Consider the following 21,941-nt stretch of genomic DNA (forward strand, 5'->3'; position numbering starts at 1 on the left):
ATATTGTCTTATGGAAGGAAAAAAATCAGCTATCATTTTCAGGAGTCTTGTTGGCATAGACGTATGTTTTCTACCCATAAGCCTGAATGTGTATTCTTCTGACATATTTACTGTTTCTATAAACCATGGTATTCTTAAACATTTCAGAAATGTGACTTCTATAATATTTATATTATATGCTGATATGTTATTTATAGCATAAACTAGAGTTGTAAGTTCTTAGAAACATTCAGATTGTAGTTGTTTAACTACAAATTCCCAAGAGACAATATTTTAGATGCCAATCAGTGCTTTTATTAATTCCTAGAATTTTTTTTTTTGCGGTACGCGGGCCTCTCACTGTTGTGGCCTCTCCCGTTGCGGAGCACAGGCTCCGGATGCGCAGGCTCAGCGGCCATGGCTCACGAACCCAGCCGCTCCGCGGCATGTGGGATCTTCCCGGACCGGGAAACGAACCTGCGTCCCCTGCATCGGCAGGCGGACTCTCGACCACTGTGCCACCAGGGAAGCCCCTTCCTAGAATTTTTTGAAATTAGTCTTTCGTAGTCTATTTTCTAGTGTTCTTCAGCCCTGTATGATTTTACTCTCATTCATTTCATAGCTAAAAGAAAAATATTGGAAATTTGTAAAGTTCAAATGGCATGATATAGGTAATAAAATTGAGCAGCTACAAGTATTGATGATGCTTGTGGGGGAAGGGCTGAGCAGAGGAGGGTAGGATACATTCTTAAGTTTATTAACACTTTCTTAACTTTTTAGAGGTTTTATAAATGGTTATATGCAACTGATTCTTGTGCCTACAGCCATGGTAATTTACTTTTTCTTTTTTTAAAATATTTATTGCTTTATTTATTTATTTGGTTGCCCTGGGCCTTAGTTGTGGCTCACTGGCTCCTTAGTTGCAGCAGGCAGGCTCCTTAGTTGCGGCACACATGTGGGATCTAGTTCTCTGACCAGGGATCGAACCCGGGGCCCTTGCATTGGGAGCTCCGAGTCTTATCCACTGCGTGCCACCAGGGAAGTCCCAGTAATTAACTTCTTTTGATGTCGTAAATATCAAAAACTGTGAGCAACCTTAGACTTTACCGCACTTGCAAGCTAACAAGTCAGCAGCCACAGTTTGGTGTATACTGGTAAAAACCTGAGACTTTGGGTCAGAGATGAAGGACAATTTATTACTCACAGCAGTAGCCAGAGTGCCAGTTTCCTGGACCTCGTTGCCTAGTGGATGATGGGAAGAGGGTCAGATGACAGCTTTTATGCTGTGGGTTTTAATACAGGGAGGAACCCAGAGCTTATGAATATCCAATTTTTTTATAATGGGAAGTAAATGCTATGGAAGGAGATATTATCTTTATTTTGCCGGACAGTAAGGAAGCCTGTACTATGCTCTAGAGGAAACACTGTCTCTGTCTTCCAAACTGTCTTGAGAAGACAGTGTGGAGCAAAAATAGTCGATACATCCCTCACAGGACATATAGAATTATGAGAGGCCTTTTGGCAATATCTGTTCTTGATGAATTTGCACAAGAATACCTCACTCCGTTGGCCACTCGGGTTAATCAGAACGACAGACACTCTGACCAGATCTGTTCAATTTACCTCATACAAAATTTAACCAAGGGCATTACCAGTCATACTCCAAGGCAGCAGGATGAGGCCAACCTGAGCTAGACCACTCACTAGTAATAGTCCCAGGGTCAATAAAAATATAGTAAGGTTCATCAAGGCCATATCGGCCAGAGGGTGGCTTGAGTTTTGCCTACTGAACAGAGACACATGTCCATTTCAGCTTCTGCATAGTTGGTGCTGAGACTGAACAGCTGCAGCAGTTCGGTGGATATGGGGATTTAGCTTAGCGGAGAGCTGCGTGAGCAGTGCCTTTGCTTCAGGTGGCAGAATGGGGGATAAAGTTTACCCTGGAGGAATAGCTGCCACTTTTCATGAAGAGCTGAGATGTACAGTTTCTAGCTGGTCCTTGAATGTTCAATTTCTATTCTTATAGGAGGGTACTGGGCCCTTCCTACCTTGATAGTCATTGGATCCGAGTTGATCCATCCCTTGGTGGAAATATCAGGCCAGAGAGTCACAAGGTCAGGCACTTAGTTTCAGCAAGACCCCAGTGGCAAGCTGAAAGCTGCATTTTAGAAGGGAGGCAGTGGGTGACCATGGCACAGAGGTGATGAGTCTAAAACCCCAGGGTAGGTCTCTGGTTGGAGGCTGCCGCCCTTTGCTTGATGCTCTAATTGATAAAATCATCAGTCACAGAGGTTATTAGGGTTGAGAGCATGCCACAGCTTGCTGGATGATTTTCAACAGAGCCTTTTTGTTTGGGCTCAAAGGATACTGGTTTGTAGATTAGCTGATATTAAGTACCACATAGAATGCTCAAGTGTGGCACCTACTGTTTTCAGAATGCAAAGAGTCCAATAAGGTATTGGGCCCCCTTTTGGTGGTAGGGGACCAAAGATTTCCTTGACTGTCAGAGGGACTGAGCATGAATCTGCCTACGTAATGCCAAGAAATTTAACTGGTGAAGGCTCTCAGATATTGTGAGGGTTTACAGGCCGCCTTTGCAGGCAGAGGTATGATAACACCACAGCCAGGACTGGGAGAGTGAGGCTTCTGACTTGGTCACTAACGGGATCTCTTCTATAGTGAAAACTTTGGATGTCAGAGTAAATCCTAACCACTGCCCCCCGGCTCCCCTGTGGCAAATAGCCTGAGGAGTTGAGGTTCCCCAGGGTGTGCTTGGCAGCCTTGCATATGGGTGTGAGTTGGTCTGGGGCACAGGGGCCTGTGGAATAGAAAAGAAGGTGTTGGTCTCAGTCCGTGGAGAGCTCAGTTAGAGTCTCAGTGGCTGGAAGCATCGGGAGCAACACCTGGATTCAGGCTGCGGTGACCACTCTCGCCTCCAGCTCCGGTTTGCCTTTTCCACTGGCCACATGTGGCTGTTGGTTGTTGAGATCTTGCTTCTCTTCCTGCCCTGGCTGCCTTTGAGTCCTTTACGGAAGGCTGTGATTAGCCTTCTCCTGGGACTCTGTTGTTTCAGCTGGACCACGGCAGGGAGAATAGACAGAGAGCAATTTACATGTTTGATTAGCACTTCTTTACCTGCTGCTTTTTCTCATCTGGATGAATCACCTCCGGCACTTGTGGGACGGGGAAGTACAAGCATTTTGCACAAAATTCCTACTTTATGTTCAGATGTAGAAGCGACAGCAGTATACGGAAGAGCCCCCTGCAAGGTCTTAGCTTCAGAGGGAGACAGACATTCTTTCAAGTCTCTTGACTGTACAAGGATTCTTGAAAAGATCATCCAGAACAAAGGCAGTCAGTGCTTCGCTCACAAGATGGACAGAAATGCAAGACCCTCCTGGAGAACTGTCTCCAGCAGTAAGTGGCATGGATGCTGGTCACTTTCTACTGTGCTTGTGGTTTGGAGTCGTTCTCTCCGTCCTGTTTTATTGTCAATATGATCGTGTCTATTTTATGTCTTCTCAGATTTGCCAGAGTTTTGATTGACTGATGTTATTCTTTAACTTTTTATGTATCAGGGTTGTTACTTCAAAGTGATCCTGAAAAACCCAGTTTCCTGAGCTTGTCTGACTGATACGCATTCAAATTTCCCTCCCCTTTGGCTTTCAGGAGCCCTGTCTTCTGGCTTCTTTTTCACTCACTGTGCCTCCTTGGTCTTCGCTAACTCCTTTCAACATCTCTCAGTGCAATTCTACAATATTCAGTAGAGGCTTTATATTTATTCATTTGCAAATAGGATTGAACATTTATTATATGGCAGTCACCTTCTAGGCCCTGAGGCTACAGCAACAAATAAAACAGGTAAGACTCCCTCCAGCCATGGATCTTCATACTCTGAGAGACACGTGCTGAGTATTGCATGTTATTTAATCCTCACAACTGCTCCATTATCCCCCCTCCTCACTTGAGCTCTGACATCCCATGGTGGGTGGCCCTCTTCACCTTTGGCTCTGATGCCGCAACACCCTTTGCCCCCGAAAAGATACTCACATGTGCACACTTGCCAGGATCTGGCTCATCTGAATTATTCATGAAGAGGAAGAGAGTAATAAGTGTATGTATTTGTAAAGAGTACCTTACCTCACTTCCTTAATTTGTTTGTCCATTTTGTATACTGTATATAGCATTTTTTAAGGAACACCATCCACAATGTTCCTTAGAAATCAGTGACTCGGTAACCTCTGGAGGCCACAACCATGTAGACACTGTGAATGGAAGTTAGAGCTAGGTAGTTGTTCTTAGTGTATTTTATTCCCCCTCTACTAATTAAAACAACTACCATATTTAGTGAGATCTTTATATTTTCTTCAAGCCAAAGTGTGATCATCTTCTAGAAATTTTGCATTGTGCTAGTGATTCTGGGGCATGCCACAATTATTGCAAGAGGTGACAAATCCACTTGAATACCAAACGTTGCTTGTAAACTGAATGGTTGTACATGCATGCCCTTGAGATAAAGTCATTTAAATGTTTCAGTGCTTGGCATTTTTTTGTTATATGACTACTCCCAGTGAAAAGATAGTAAAAATATACATTTTTAATATTCAAAAGGAGTTCTAAGAAATGAGTAAAATTATTCACCCCAGAGAGGGGAACTGGTTGGTAGGGGACTGGAAAGAATGACTGTTTCACTGTATATCCTATTGTATCTCTTAATATTAATTCCTAGTGCATTAACTACCTACCCAAAAAATGAAATTGGAAAAAGTCCTTAGGATTTTGATGAATTGGAAACAGTTTTAGGTTACTTCCAAGAGCCTTTGCAACTCTTAGATCTATTGTTGATTATTCATGTCCAAAGGAAAGGAAAACACACACACTATTATTATAGAGATTGGAACTTGTCATAGAATTCGGTATAATCATGCTAAGAAATTGACTACATTTCAAACCTTACATTGTTCTTGGAAGATCTTGAGTATATATTTACAGGATATGTTTAAATATCATGCTTTTAAAAATTTATTCCAGATTTTTGCAAGTCTGGTCCCACAAAACGCACAGCCAACAAAATGTTTACTTAACAAACAAAAGAAAACGATCTTTTTATAAGAACTAGTGAAAGAAACTGGCCCTAGATTCTTGAGTTTACAGATATTTTATGGATTCACATTGTAAATCTGTCTTCAAAGAACAAAATTAAATTCTCTTGGTTCTAATATCTTTACCAAAAATAATAATGAGCACTATAGGTGTTCAATATCAAATGCCAACTGCTTAATGAATTTTGGACAAAGAGGTGAGTGGAATGTAAAAGCAAATCAAGCCTCACAGTTGGCTGACTGTGAACAAAATAACTTAGATAATTGAGTATATATTTGCTTTCAAAAAAGATATTAGAAACGTATTACCAGATTCTCAGGAAAAAAACAAACAAACTACATCTTCATTTCTGCTTAAGGAGTTTATTTTTTAAAATAATACCTTCTCCAAAGAGGAGAAATCTTGAGTTGTATTTTCTCTTAATTTTATTACATTAATTGTTAATATATTTCCTTATGCCTCTTTTCTCTCGTATTCCTACTTCTTTTTTTTTATTATCTATTTTATACATATCAGTGTATATATGTCAATCCGATTTCCCAATTCATCCCACCCCTTCTTCCCCCCTTGGTGTCCATACGTTTGTTCTCTACCTCTATGTTTCTGTTTCTGCCTTGCAAACCGGTTCATCTGTACCATTTTTCTAGATTCCACATATATGCGTTAATATATGATATTTGTTTTTCTGTTTCTGACTTAGTTCACTCTGTGTGACAGTCTCTAGATCCATCCACATCTCTACAAATGACCCAATTTCATTCCTTTCTATGGCTGAGTAATATTCCATTGTATATATGTACCACATCTTCTTTATCCATTCATCTGTTGATGGGCATTTATGTTGCTTCCGTGACCTGGCTATTGTAAATAGTGCTGCAGTGAACATTGGGGTGCATGTGTCTTTTTGAATTATGGTTTTCTCTGGGTATATGCCCAGTAGTGGGATTGCTGGATCATATGGTAATTCTATTTTTAGTTTTTTAAGGAATCTCCATACTGTTCTCCATAGTGGCTATATCAACTTACATTCCCACCAACAGTGCAAGAGGGTTCCCTTTTCTCCACACCCTCTCCAGCATTTGTTGTTTGTAGATTTTCTGATGACGCCCATTCTAACCTCTAGTGTGAGGTGATACCTCATTGTAGTTTTGATTTGCATTTTTCTAATAATTAGTGATGTTGAGCAGCTTTTCGTGTGCCTCTTGGCCATCTGTATGTCTTCTTTGGTCGTATTTCCTACTTCTTTGTCATTTTGCCTTTTACTTTAGAAGGTTTCCTTAATAAATCTTTTACATCTATAATGACATTTGCAAAGACTATTTTGTTGTTTATTGGTTGTATTGAATTTGTTTAACTTGTCTGTCTCCTCTCTCTTTCCTCATTACTTTTTTCCTCCCTCCCTTCCTTGCTTTGGTTATCCTCATAATATCCGCAAATCTCTGAGGGTGTATCTATTAGAGAAGCTCTCATTTTCATCCCTGCGTATCATCTTGAGGTGGTTGTTCTGTAATTCATTGATTTTTTTTCTTTAATATTCTTATCCTTAAGTATCTTTGAACTTTTAAAAAGATACATTTAGTAAAGAAAGACTTCCTGGGTTGGTTTAGGCTGGTGTAGATTTCCTTTGTGGTTATATGGGGTATTTTATCCATACAGATTCTTCCTTAAAGGACATCTTCTCAAAGGCAGGCCTCATGAGTGGAAATGGATACATTGTAGCGGACAGGTGAATTTTTATTGCCAGTGGTGGAGTTTTTGAGATGGTCCCTATTAAATCTGAGCCCTGAGTGGGGCTCAAGGGTGTAAGAATTTACTCTCTTCTCTACTTCTTTCAAATAAATAGTTTTAAATTTAAATGAATCAATTTTATAATTAATTTTATTGAGATATAATTTTAAATTCAAGACAGTTGGTGGTAGTGATACGTTGAGAAATGGATGGATGTTATTTAACTCTTTAGATTAAGACTAATTTTGGTGAAAAATTTTAATTTTAGGATAGATTTGGCCCTGAGGCCACACATGCCAGTCTTATTAGGTTTGTTCTTACCTTTTTATTTTACTTATTTCTTTCACACAACCTTATGTTGATCATCTGTCTCCTGCTAGACTTTGAGATGTCTGAAGGCAGGTACAAGGTTTCTATCTCAGGTGCCTTTGTACCAAGCTCATAAAAATGCCAAGCACAGTAAAAGACGTGTTGTATAAATAGATGAGAAAACAGGCCCAGAAACTGATTTTTAGGAAGCTTACAGATACATGAAAGGCGTTTATTATTTGTTGAGAGCTGCAGATAAAGGTGTCTTCCAGACTTTATGGAGCCCAGGTTCATTAATTATGGCAGAAATGGAATCCAAGTCCAATATTTTATCTGTGGCTACTTCACCTTGCTCTACAAAGGAGAATTAATGAGAAAGTGTAGGAGGGTTGTAATAGGTCACTCTATTACATTTTGGGGTTAGACTCAGTTCTTTTGTCTCAGTGAGACTTTCCCATTTGGTAGTCAGAGATAAAGATTAGGTCTGTGATTTCTTTTATGTTGCTTCATGGTTCCTAATATACATGTTTATCAACTCCTATGTTTCCCTCCATCTCTCCCTGGTCTGCCTTTCTTTCCCTGGTCTGCCCCAAAAGAAATAATATATTTAACCTGGGGATGAGCCTACACACAGTTTTTCTTTCTGTTCCGTAATCAATATGTCTGTTTTGCCATTAAGCCTAATTACTGCATCTTACTCTCTCTGCCATAGATATTACCCCCAATTTTTCAGACTTATTTGAGCTTCTGTTATATGTAGCTTTATCAAGATCTTTTATAGCTATTCTTCAATTTTTCAGTCATAATTACCTCATTAAAATTTCTGACCACAAACTTTTGTGTTTTCTCGTGCTTGATTCATTGTCTACTACTCTTTTTGCCTCTCTCTCTATAAAAATTGTACAGAAAAAGGAGGAAGTCCTTGCGTGTATAACCATGCCCACTATAAAAGTGTTTTATTTTCACTTTCTCCCTCTTATCTAATAGGTGTTAAAGAAAAAAAAATTCCAGCTATTAAAGAAAAATAATCATTCAGTAACACTTGTTACAGCACAGTAAGGAAGGCTTGATTCAAGGGGGGAGGGATCGTGGTAGTAGGTGTAGGACCACTTCAGTGGGGTCCTGCAGTGGGAGAGAGATTGAACTCAATGGGCAAATGGGAATTTACGGCCAAGGAGCAGGGTCAGTGGATGGAGAATTCTTAAGAGGAAACATCAGGGGATGAGGGGGGGATTCTGGCCAAGCCAGCCTGACGGGATTCTTGCAGAAGGCAGGCCAGGGTGACCAGACATTACCCAGGGGGATGGTGGAGGAAGAGGAACCCCATCAGACATTGCGCAGGGCAGGTGGCAGTGGGCGGACGGAGGGTACTTAGCAGGACTCATGCTAAAATTGGACAATGCCGAGATAGACAAAGAGTTAGCCATAGTTGAAAAAGAGTTCAGGATAGCCTGCGTAGAGTTTGGTCAACGAGAGAATCTTTGTCTCAGGTGGTGTGCATTTGCATCTGGAGACCGTTTTTATTTTCTTGCTTGTTTGGATAACTTCAAGTTCTTGTAGGACTGTTTTGGTTCAAAGCAACATATATATATACACATATGTGTGTATATATACATACATATATGTATATGTGTGTGTATATATACACACACATATAAACACATGTATATAACATATATAAACATACATAGTAGTTCTTTTGTATTTGAAGAAAATCAAGGTTGATCTTGAGCTTTCTATTAGCTGATGTGTTCTGTTCATTGCTGATTTCAGATACAATGAGCCTTGAGATTAATTGGCCATGTAGTAGTATAGAATAGTATATAAATTAACTATAATATGAAAATCCACGGTAACCATAGTAACTACTGTTACCTACGGTGAGTGTCTACTCAAGTAGTCTGTGAAAGTAAAATTATTTTTTTGTTTTCATGGAAACCTTTCTGCATTTGTTGGGCCCCTATGCACTAAGTCATATCTATGTGTGAAGTAACTTGTATTTCCCATGCATTCTTTGCATTTTCTTTATTAAAAAAATTTAAATATACAGTCTCTCATGAAATATTATACCCAGGGGTTTAGGAATGACCCATTTTTCCAGTTTATTTGGTACTTTATTTTTTTAAAGTAATTTAATATTTATTTATTTAATTTTTGGCTGCGTTGGGTCTTTGCTGCTGGCGTGCAGGCTTTCTCCAGTTGCAGCGAGCGGGGGCCACTCCTCGCTGCGGTACACAGACTTCTCATTGCGGTGGCTTCTGTTGCAGAGCACGGGCTCTAGAGCTTGCGACCTTCAGTAGTTGTGGCACGCAGACTTCAGTAGTCGTGGCTCGCGGGCTGTAGAGCGCAGGCTCAGTAGTTGTGGTGCACAGGCTTAGTTGCTCCGCGGCATGTGGGATCTTCCCGGACCAGGGCTCGAACTCGTGTCCCCTGCACTGGCAGGTGGCTTCTTAACCACTGCACCACCAGGGAAGTCCCAGTACTTTATTTTTTTAAAATGGTTTAAAACATCTCTTTTTGTTGAAAATTTTGTTTTAGATACTATTTTAGATAACTTTTTTTAAAAAAAGGAAGCCATCTACATACACAGAATTTCGAAGCAAACCGTATTCTGTGTATTTTTGGTTGATATTTATTGAGCTGGTACTTTGCGCTCCATCTTGTCTAAGGCTCTTTGAAAGAAGCTTAAGACCCTCTGTTCTTGAGAAGCTTTCCCTCTTGCACGCCCTCTAGCTTTTCTCTCTTTTTCCATGGGTTCTTAGAGACTTACTTTTCTGTCACATCATATAACCTTTCTTAAATTGGGATAACACTCACAATCACTGTCAGCCGGGTGGCCATTCATGACCTCGGTGTATCATTCTTCGGGTCATTATGATAAAGTCTGGCTTAGATTAGATGAAGTATCACTTAAAAAATCAAAATAGTATACTCATTTTATATAATTTGGGAAACAATTTTAAAAGGTTGATAGAAGGAAAAGTACAAACATAAAGAAGAAGCTTTGCTTATATTGGTAATCAGGAAAATTTAAAACCCTGAGACAACAGGACTTTTAAATGCCGAAGTCTCCACCAAAATTGCCCTTTTTCCTTGAGATTCCTTTAATTGTCCCATCTCTTTTCTGCTTCGAAGGTTCATGAGGAAGCCTGTGATTCTGCTGGAAACTCCGTGGCTGTTGATAGGTTACTGAGAGTCTCCCACTTAGCCTTTTCTGAGTTTTTTCTAAATCAAACTCCTGATCTCAAACTTCTTGGGTTTTGCAAGAAGTATAGTACAAGGCAGGAAATCTACAAAGGTATGGAAGGGGCAGCCTAGAGGTTAAGCCCAGAGGCTTGGGTGTGAGAGTCTGGCTTTGTTCTGCCATTTAGTCAGTCTCTTTGCTTCTCAAGCCTTAGTTTTCCCTTTAGCAAAATGGAAAAAGTAATATAGGATTTTTTGGCCATAATTTGTAGCTGTCTGGGAGGAAGAAATTTCCCTCTATCCTTTTAGGTTCTTCTGGCTGGTCTAAGAATTAAATTGACATGAGACAGATTAACAAAAGTTTAATAGAGAAGAAAAATCAAACAAGTTTAATAACGTGTACACGGGAGAGATCTAGGAAAACTCACGAAAATGGCTGAAACTCTCATCTCAAATACCATCCTCAACTAAAGACAAAAGAAAAATTGTTGAGAGTGGAGAGTAGGTTATGAGAGGTTATCAGGAAAAGCACGGTAAACACAGGGAATGTTGTTATTGTAGATTTAGGTCATTGCCATCTCCATTTCCGTCAGTTGGAGTTTTTCCTCTTCCTGGTGCCTCCAGGAAGACACCCTTACAAATGGAGATTTTTCCTTATAAATGTCAATGTTTCTTCTGAAGGGTTAAGAACTACTTGGTTTTCAGAGGTTTTTCCCTGTGTGCTGTTCCTGAGAAAATGACCAGCTTAAAATAATTCGTATGCCAAAGAGACCTATGTTGGGATGGCAGACTCTATTCCCCTGCATAGGGGTTAAATGAAATAGTGCATATACGATACTTTGATTTGTAACTTGTGTGTTTTTTTATCCTTGTATTCAGTGACCATGTATGGAGCATCTGCTCTGTGCCAGGCACCAATAGTGAATAAGACAAAACTGAGTGTCCTCTTTGAGCTTTTTTCCTAGTGGGGGAGGATCTAAGTACTTGGTACATAATAAGCATTCGGCAACTGTTACCTCATTGTATAAGAAGTTAGTGTATAACACAGTTTAACAGTAGAGCTTGCCGTATGATAAAATAATCATGGCACCTTATTATTCTCTTTGGGCTGACAGTACTTGGGGAAAGGAGAGTTCTAATTACCTCCTCACACATCCCTACAATGGCTCCTGCTTCATCAGGGCTCAAACGAAGGAACTGCCAAGAGTTTCAGATGACAGCTTGCTGTGCCGGCACTTACTATTCAGATGCTAATGAGATAAATTCTTTGGCTTTTGTACTTGGGAGCAGATTGTATCTGTCTTCTTTAGATTTCATTCATAATCTTATTCACAAGTTCCTTTTAGCTTGTTAGAGAGGTCTGTAATTTTAGGATCATGAGTTGATTAACAAAAATAATGTTAAGAACTATTTCATTTTAACTTCAGTGTGTCAAGTCTGTAGAAGACATTCACAGTCTTACAGCTATCTGGAACCCCTTGACATCGCTCTAAGCAATAACGCCAATAATAGCCATATCATTAAGAAAACACCCAACAACAACAATTATTTGAGTCTTCAGAATCTCCAGCTGAAATTATCGGGGAAGGGAAAATGGTGATCATTATAACTTAAAATGGCCTAAACTATATTTTACTTTGGGGCTGCCACTTCTGTCTCTCTAGGTTTTTCTCCTGCCATTATCCCTGTTAAAAGATAAACGGAGGCACATTAAAATTGGCAAGAGTTTATTTGAGCAGACATTTATTTGCATCAGGCAGCCCCTGATTAGTAGTTAGTGATTGGCTGTTCTTAAATTTCATTTTCTCGGGTGACGGTATATTTATAGTTGACTCTGGCTTAGGTTTGCATTTGCTTACACAGGCTAAGAAGGCATTAGAGCCATCCCAGTCTCATGACCTCCTTGTTTAACACCTCTTTTCCCCATTCACAGCGTTGGCTACTTTTTTTGTGTTTGACCCCTTTTGGCATTTGGTATTTTCTCTGCCTGGAACGCCCTACCTCTTCTGCCCAGGGCATTCATACTCACCTTCGTGACAGCTGGAGTGCATCTTCTGTGACACCCCAGTCCCCCTGGGGGATTTTTGTTTCCCCTCCTGTGGGATTTCACTGTTTTAGCACATTGGGTTTGGTTTGTTTAATCTGTTGTTCTTTGCACTATTGGCCACAAAACGCGAAGAGCCATCTTAATATCATCAGCTCTTTCATGGCATCACAGGGAAATAATGGCTTTTAAATATAAACATTCGTTTCTGTTAGAAAAGCAGAGAACGGTATGATCATTCTCTGTTAATACCCTAGTGTCTTTTATCCTGGCATCTTAATTCCGTAAACTTCAACTGATTTATTTATAAACTTCATACAACTCACAAATATTCATGATGTTGGTGTAAAATAATAGGAAGGGTAGCTTAAATACAGGTTTTAATTGCAACCATGAATTGTAAGATGCACCATTTTTAAAGATGCCATTAAAAAGGGGGAAAAAATGACAAACTCTGACACAGTGCGAAGATACCACTGATTCTAAAATACATTTTGAATGCATCCTAAACTGCATCTTAGAAATGCTAAAATGACAAAAATGTTCATTCTTAAATCGGTGAAATGCGGTCATGTTATACCTTCTAAAAAGATTTAAGAACTCCATTGAGGAACAAAATGTAAAGTTGGTTTCCATTTGGTTTCCTTTCCTTCATTTGCCTTTTGGTAGATGTGTGTATCTACCAAAATCGTTAATGAGCAGGGAAGTCATCAAATGCCAGATGGCTGGAAGATGGAGGACTGATTGTTCAGAGGATCTGGGCACCCATCAGATTACCTAATCTGCTTTCATAACATTAGACATAACCTACAAATAAAGTAAGAGAATTGCGAGTAGAGAGTTGATTCGTCATGCATGTTCATAAAAGTTTTGAATAAATTCTCATCATGTTTGAAAAACTTTGAATTACAAGCCATTTTATGAGAAACACTGCAAGTTGCCCTGCAAAAGGATTTGGAGCTAAAACTAACATTGGATGCGTATTGAGAAATGAGTTCTTTTGCTTCAGAATCTCATGTGATTGCTCGGTACAAAGGTTAGTTGTAAGAGCATGAAGATTAGTTGCGTTTGACTTGATTGAGCGAATACCTCAGGATTCGTCATGTGCTAGGTGGAGATAAGAAAGCCCTGGTAATGGTTTGGTTATTCTCCAGGCTTCTGCCAGCTTTTTACATGCTGTACTTTGGCAGCTTTTTGATTGTCTTGTATTAATATTGAAGTCATAGAAGACTATGGGCGTGGCACCAACTCTCCTCCTTTGAGCTAATGTGTAGTGGGATGGGCAGTGGACTCAATGATGAGAGGTCTAAGTCTAGCCTCACCTCAACTTCTGGCAACAATGAACTGTTTAAATCTTAACTATCTCACTGGGCCTTGAGTTCTTTGGATGTTGACTTCTTTTTGATGATGAGGTTAGAAATAATGATATTCACCCTTTTTCCCTTCATGGTCTCGGTCTGTTACTTTTATAATGCCATCGAAATAGAATTCAGTTTGTAGCTGGTTTAGAACTGGACCATATACTCCATTAAGTGAGGGGAACGAATATTGAGCCTGCCCTGGTTTGTTCTTTACAGTATAAAAAAAAAAAAGTTACAAGATTGTGTTTCTGTTCATACAGGGTATGGTGACATTAGAAGCAATTTTGTAAGACACAAAGCCTTACAGATTAATTGGGAAGAAATAGACTCACAGACATAGAAAACAAACAGTGGTTACCAAAGGGGAAAGCTGGGTGGGAGAGGGATAAATTAAGAATTTGGGAACATACACACACTACTATGTATACAACAGGTAACCAATAAGGATCTACTATATAGCAGGGAACTATATTCTATAACTTGTTACAACCTATAATGGAAAAGAATCTCAGAAAGAAATATATATAGATAGATACATAATCTGAAGCACTTTGCTGTACACCTGAAACTAGCGCAACATTGTAAATCAACTATACTTCAATAAAAATTTAAAAAATAAATTGATAAAAGGTTAATTGGGAAGAAATTTGGAACGCTGTAAAATTATGACGGTTAGGTTTGTGTACAAGTGTGTATGGTTAGTTGTAGGGTACCTATTTTAGTGATACAGGAAACAGCACAGTGAGTGGTTTTTAAAGTTTATGTTAGAAACAGTTATTTCATGACTTCTTTGTGCCAGGACCTAGGTTAAATTTTGAAGAGAAAAGGGATGAGTAAATTATTTTTTCTACATGCCTAAAGTGTATCCGCTGTTGTTGAGTAAGAAGCATAAAACAATTATTAGCAGAAGCAATTAAATATTATGGTTTTTAGGTGAGAATGATTAATGGGGGGGGAAGGGAGAGAGGTTGGAAAAAAGAAAGTAAAATATTTTCTCTAAGTTGTGAAAGATAAGAAAGTCCTTGCCAGGGGCAAAAAACTGTGTTTGTTGAGTATTTATTTACTTTGTGTCAGGCACCGTACTCAGCTATGTGTTAGATCTCCCTGAATCTTCCTTACTGGGTGGGCTCAGAGTTGTTAAATCAGTTACTCAGATATCACCAACCACACAGCCAAATAAGTGGGCTTATTAGAATTCTCTAAAGCCCAGCCTACAAGGGATTAGTAATCATGAGGGTTGTGAATGTAAAATGAGTGCCAAACTGACTTCACCTAGTTATAATTTCAGAGTAGTCTAGATTAAAAAAGAAAAGAATATCAGGTCCTAGTACCTAAATATCTCTATGTATAGAAATGGATTAACATAAATGTTATGTACAGAAATTGATTATTGATAGCATCATTAGTAAATCATAAATGTACTATAAATTTTCAAATGGCTTCACTCTTTGCAAATGTGCTTTCACAGATAATACCTTAATGAAAGTATGAGTTTAGAGGAGCAGTAAGTTGGATAATAATGCTTTACCCCTTCATCAGATTGTTCTTTGAGCCACAAAAATACTGAGTTCACATATCAAAGAATCAGTGACAGAGGGTAGTTTGCTCGTCCACTTACATACACATACAATACTGTCAAGTGCCTCCTCTAGCACTGCAGATCTTGCCAAAGATTAAAGGACCATTGGTTTATCCAAATTATTAGCTCCTTGCCTTTAACATTATATTGAGCACTTATCGTGTGCCAGGCTGTGAATCTCTTATCCCTGTTGAATGAATGAATGAGTTAAAGTCTTCCTGTGTTTTGATGCTTGCTTGCTCTTTGTCTTCTCCAGTTCCTCTCTAGATCATCTTTACCATAACCCAGCCTGGACCATGGTCATTGCGTTAATTAAAACTCAGTTTCTCTCTACAGAATAGTGAAACCCCAAATACTATTGGCTTAAATAAAATAAGAGTTTAGTTTTTTCTCATATAAAAGAAATCTGGAGCCAGGAATTGAAGTGCTGGGATGGAGGCTTCACGGAATCATCAGGGACCCAGGGACCCAGGCTCTTTCAGGCTGTTGCCCTTGTTCTTGGGATCCCAGGTGACTGCTAGACTTTCATGCATTCATCAGTCTTGCTCCAGATGGCAGGATGGAGGAAGAAAAGCAGAAGGAAAGGCCCCCTCCACTTTATGGATCCCCCGTAGAAGTAACATATAAAGCTCTTCTGTGTGTTTTCTTGGCCAGAACTTAGTCTTATGACTACATTTTGCTGCAAAGGAGTCTGAGAGATGGTTTTTCACCATTTTGGTAAAAACCAAAACCAAAACACCCCTCAGGTTCCTGTTGTTAAAGAATGAATATCGTGAGACAATCACTGGTCTCTGCCAGTCGTCACTCTAACGCTGCCCGAAGATGCCTCCTTGCTTCCCTTTACGTCTTGACAAGCGATTTTGCCACTTCGCAAACCAGCTGTCATCACCATCTTACTTGTTTACACCGATTCCTATTTCTACTCCCGGAGGAGTCTAGATTAGAAAAGGAAAGAACATCAGATCCTAGTACCTAAATATCTTTATGTATATAATTTGTCATGCTGTAGTTGCCAACCCAGAGTATTAGAAGTTATATGACTGGTTTAAACCATCTCTGATTTAACACAGTATTTGCTGTGTCTTTAAAGGTTTCCTGTGTTATTGTTAAGCCAGAGATCTAAGGTTTAGATTCAATATGAATAAACTAGCAGGCCTGCCCTAAAAAAAAAAAAAAGAATTGGTGGGAAAAGTCCTGAATTGTAGGCAGATCTGATGTCCTATGCCTGTTAGTTAACCCCAAATGAATTCCTGTTTTTAAACCTGTGGACTGTCAGTTCCTGTAGTCCATTTCTTACAGCAGTCGTTTTAAATGTTCCATTTGACTTCCATATCTTCATTTTGTTTCTTGTTTACTTTCTTATAAATAAATTGACCGTACTCTGCCTCTACCTCAATTTGGTTTGTCTCTGTGACAGGTCATCCTGCGCCTGAATCTCAACACCTGTTTTTATCAATAGTATGTAAGCCGTAGGGCAGGGGGGAGGGGGGAGGGAGTGTTAATTCCTGAACAAGACTACTTTGTGCTCTATAAATACCTGTTAGGGCTTCTCTGGTGGTGCACTGGTTGAGAGTCTGCCTGCCGATGCACGGGACACAGGTTCGCGCCCCGGTCCGGGAAGATCCCACGTGCCGCGGAGCGGCTGGGCCCGTGAGCCGTGGCCGCTGAGCCTGCGCGTCGGGAGAGGCCACAGCAGTGAGAGGCCCGCGTACCACACAAAAACAAAACAAAACAAAAACAGCCTGTTAAATGAATAAATAGATCATTTCCCTTTTCTCTCTTACTTCCCTCCTCCTAATTCGAATATAATATTTTCTGTATTTAAAATACCTTCTCTGGGCTTTGCTGCCATTTTTCCCCCATTTCTCACAGTTCAGTTTTTATTTTTTAAGAAGAGGCATCTCTCAGTTTTCTAACTCCTTGTTCTCTTTACTATCTTGAGGCTGCCTCCGTGAATTTTTAGACTTTTCTTTGAGATTTTCCCACCCTCGTTGGCCTTTTCTCATTGTCTAGTCTCTGTGACGTCTCCTCGGCATGCTGTGTTATCGACGGCACATTCTTGGAATTACCTGCTTAGCTCTTTTACCTTTCTGGCTTTTTCTTCTGTATTTCTTTTGTTGACGTCCTTCTGTTCTGTAACGGTGCGCAAAACATGACAATTTTGCGTTCGTAATTTGTTCTTTTCTCTCTCTGCTCTTTCTTTGTAGTATCTCAGCTTGTGTCTGTGCTTTGACCTTTAGCTATCACCTCTGTATGGATGATCCCCCGATATACATAAATTGCCTTTACTACTCATTTCTCTATCACTCTAAATACTTCGTGGTGCCTCAATTGAAATTCCTCCGTCATCCTAAACAGCATGTCTAAAATCTGGGATGTTAGTATTCATGTCTTAGGTGCACGTCATTAGGGTGTTGCTTCCTAAACTTTCCATGGTAACAGTCCTACTGGCAAAGGATAGCAGCTTCCTGTGTGTTGTTTTCCTTGTCTGGAATGCCCTTTGCTTTATTCTGTCCAGCTACTTCTTTTTAAGATCAAGTTCAAAAATCTGCATATCACAAAGATTTCTAGGATGACACCAGACCTTACTGACTTTCTAGGCTTTGAACTTCTGCCACATTCATTTATCTGTTACCCAGCATTCCTCATATCCTTGTTTTGTACTGTATTGTGGAATAAATCGTCTTTATTATGAATGTCTTATCTCGCAGATAACCTGTAATCTATTCTTCTTTGCACTCCTAGTGCCTGGTATATAATCGGCACTTAATAACGTTTGCTGTGGGTGATGCCACCCCCTTTTGATTTCCTTATCTTCTTCCATTTCTAACACTGAGATTGCTTTAAAAAAAAAGTTAATTTTTCTTATCACCAAACAAACATTTCTTTCCATAAATGAAATGGAGTACTTGGACTGAGCTGAATGACAGATTTTCAACAGCCTGATTGCATTCTGCTTTGCACTACTTACAGTACATTATAAAAGGCTTGAAATGATTGTTGGAGAAGTAACTTTTTTCCATCTTTCTTAGTCTTTTGAGTGTCATCTAAAAACTTGGAATAAAAGAGTCATGAAAAGAACTAGTAGGATTTTGTGGAAACAAAGTTTTACGTTGGAGAGTTCAAGATAACTCGGGGTGGAGGGAGAGAATGAAAGTGAAGGAGAGAATATGAATGAGGATGAAAATGCATGTGAAAGTACACACCCATTAGACCCACGCTACTTGGCAAACAACGTCAAGATGATAGCAGACCAGCCAGGTAGAAGGGTACTTGAATCAAAGTGTTACATATATCAAAAGGATAAGGATTCATATCAAGGGCATTTTTGCTGCACGCCCTGTACAAAAAGAAGCGTACCCAATTGTCTTTATGATCTATTTTTATGATAAATTCCTCAGCAATATAGTAATGTGATGGACATATTGAATAAAGTAGATCCATTTAACCTATGGTATCTTTTAAAATTCAGGTGTAAGAAATTAGCTGTGATTAAAATTTAGCTCTGTGTAGACTGCAAATCTGGTCTCAGAGAGTATGATTCCAGACTCATATGAGGGGAATGAAAGACTTGGTTCACTTGTTTACTTTATTTTGCTTTTTTTCCCCATAGGGAATTTGAAATACTGCCTTGTGATTCTGAATCAGCCTTTGGACAAATGTTTTCGTCATCTTTGGTGCAAAGGTAACCTTAATTAGCATTTATATTTCTTTGCTTTCTTACTCTACTTGGGACTAATGTGACTGTTAAATATCCCAGAACCCAGCTGGAATACCAAAAAGTGGAATTTAAAATAAGGTGATTTAATTATTGAATTATCAGAATAATCCATTTTTGCTTCTCCGTTAACCTGTGTATACATGTGGTTTCCACAGCGTGGACCTCCAAGGACAGAATTACAATATAGCATCACTCTATTGCAGATCATAACTACTGTATGTTTATCCTGAGTACTCAACAAGTATTTGTTCAAGTGTAAATATTTTTGGCACCAGTGACAGCAAAAAGCATCCACAAGCCTCCCTCATTCTGGCATTCATTAATTAGGTATCTGCAGGGTGACTGGATTTGCAACATTAAAACAGAAGACATGTTGCCAATATATTAGAATCTCTAGGGATTCTGAAAAATATAGTTAAAAATGGAATAGTTTCACAAAATTAAACTCCTGTGAGGTTTCATGTCAAAAATAGGTTCTATTGGGCTTCCCTGGTGGCGCAGTAGTTGAGAGTCCGCCTGCCGATGCAGGGGACACGGGTTTGTGTCCCGGTCCGGGAAGATCCCACATGCCGCGGAGCGGCTGGGCCCGTGAGCCATGGCCGCTGAGCCTGCGCGTCCAGAGCCTGTGCTCCGCAACGGGAGAGGCTACAACAGTGAGAGGCCCACGTACCGCAAAAAACAACAACAACAACAAAAAAATAGGTTCTATTAACTCTTTTATATTATTCTTTGATTTTTATGGAATGAACTCAAGAAAGTGATGTTAAATAGCATTTGCTATTTTAAACCTCTGCTCTTCTTTAATGAAATCTTGAGATTTTTTTTCAAAGGGATCCTTCTGCTGTGTTATCAATGTAAGTTTTGGGTCAAATGATAGGCAGAACTTGATTTGTGATATACTGAAGCATATTCCTGATACTGTCTCATCAGCCCAGAATTCTTCAGTTATTCTCATCATTAAGGTTGTGTGTCTTAGAGTGCAAATGTATTATGTTAATAAGCTCACATCTGGACAAAGGTAGTTGTGATACTAGAGGGAATAAATCATTATACATGATTTTGTGAAAAGAATTTTTCTTATCCAGTAGGATCACGATGAAAACTCTTGGTATTCTAAACTTAGCCATCTTTAAGTTAGGTAATGTAAACTTTGACCTTATAGTTGTACTAACATTGCCCTCATAGACAATTACTTAAGTATTATCTTTCATAGCACTTACTACTCATTTACTTGTAATTAGGTAGTTATTTGGGTACCGTAGTCCAAAAGGTCTTTTTTGTCACTTTATCTCTATTGCCTAGTGCTGTGTCTGGTGCATAATTGCTTAGTAATTACAAGGAATAAAAGAATTTAATATGGTTGATATTGCTGTTAAATACCAGAGCAAACTGCTTAGGCACATCTTTTCTACCTGAACTTATTACATCAGGTTTTATGATCATTTTAGGAGAGTGTGTGAGCAACTGTGTTTTACTGCAAACATTAGAAATAGACAAAATATTCATTGATAGGAACTGTTGGAAACCTTGGATAATGAAAACCACATCTTAAGGCTTATATTTTGGGGAGTTAATGGTCCTGTTTTGCACGTAGTGTGAAATGATGTAGATTTTTGAGCTGATTGAAGTTCTTCATCTCATTAGTTTTTCTGCAGTGAATTTGATCTGAAAAAGTCTCAGGCCTGACATTCACCCGCTAATCATTTGATTTGCATAAAAATATGAACACTTGGTTAGTATGTATCAATATACATGAAGAGAAGTAAAGGTATCTAAAGTGTCCTGTGTACTGAAATGTTTAGATAATTCTCATTTCCAAAATAACTTTTCTTTAGGTTATTGAAATGTTAAATTCTTTCATATATGCCTCTAGGATAATTCTTGGCATTTTGGAGCCATGAACCATTTTAAAAATCAGATCTGTTAACAAAGACTAAGGAATAGGTTTTTTGTGAGTCTCATAACAGAGGCTGTGGGTTTATGTTTGTGTTGCTGCTCTTCCAAGTAAAGGCAATGAAACAGGGAAACTCTGAGCTTGAGTTGTTGCTTTTCACAACAGAGAGAGCCCCAGAAAACAGCATCGTGGGTTTGGGAGGGAAGTCAGCATTGTGGTTTGGGATTTCATTTCAGCAAGTAAGTCATGGCTGGGGGCTGCCATGCTGTTGCTGTTGAGCTCATATGTACAACATTTTCTGTAATTTCTGTGGATGTGAAGATTTGGCAGGAGCAGAAATTAAGGGGTGGAAGCTGGACTGCTAGACTAAAACACAGAAAAATTTGAAGGCTGCTACACAATGTAAGTCTCTTATATAAAATCTATATTTTACCTTTAACCTATAGGCCAAGGGCTTCTGTTGAGTGGGTATTTCCTGAGATTCGTTTCAGGGGAAAGACTACTCTGAAGGTTTTAATTTCTTCCTGCAATGTTTAAGTGGCATGTTATAAAGTCTACTTAAAATGACTAAAGGAGGGAGTCAAGGGAGATTAAGATTATAAAAGTTTTTGAGTGTGTTTTCCCTTTAGTGCATCGTGAAGTTTTAATGATTTTCTTGGTCACAAGCCTTGGAATAATAGCCCTACATGTCTAGCGTTTTGTACTCTGGGTTTAATCTGGGGACATAAAGTAAGTATTTGGTAGGTAGGTAGATAGATAAAACAACAGAAGTATAGTTAGTGAGTATAGATAAAATGACAGAAATATAGTTAGTATCTCACTAACTTTCTGTAGCGATCAGAGATTATTGGCCTTTGTGACTATTGGCCTCAGATTTCTTAACCTCTTTTTTTTGTGGGGGGGGAGGAAAGGGCACAGTCATGAACTGTCTATAAAAGACTGAAGTGTACACCCTTTTTAGCAATATGCAGTGAGTCATAAAAGAAAGCGTATTTCTTTAAATTGTGTAATTCCACTTCTAGGAATTCATCCTGAGTGGA

The 21,941-nt window shown here is 39.1% G+C and overlaps 1 protein-coding gene across 4 annotated transcripts in view; it reads left to right on the plus strand.

Moving 5' to 3' along the window:
- Positions 1-21,941, plus strand: part of TPK1 (thiamin pyrophosphokinase 1) — a 337,285-nt gene that overhangs the window by 35,633 nt on the left and 279,711 nt on the right. For all 4 annotated transcript variants that reach the window (XR_002645264.3, XM_089917262.1, XM_022578789.3 and 1 more), the window contains one exon: positions 18,900-18,971. Coding sequence is in view for 3 of the 4 variants with exons in the window: in XM_089917262.1 (XP_089773388.1) it covers positions 18,900-18,971 (72 nt within the window). In the remaining variant the exon portion in view is untranslated. The remainder of the gene's footprint in view (positions 1-18,899; positions 18,972-21,941) is intronic.

This window comes from Delphinapterus leucas, chromosome 9 (genome assembly GCF_059928025.1).
Source record: "Delphinapterus leucas isolate spDelLeu-1000000601 "Yukka" chromosome 9, BTC_Dleu_Yukka2, whole genome shotgun sequence".
NCBI lineage: Eukaryota > Metazoa > Chordata > Mammalia > Artiodactyla > Monodontidae > Delphinapterus > Delphinapterus leucas.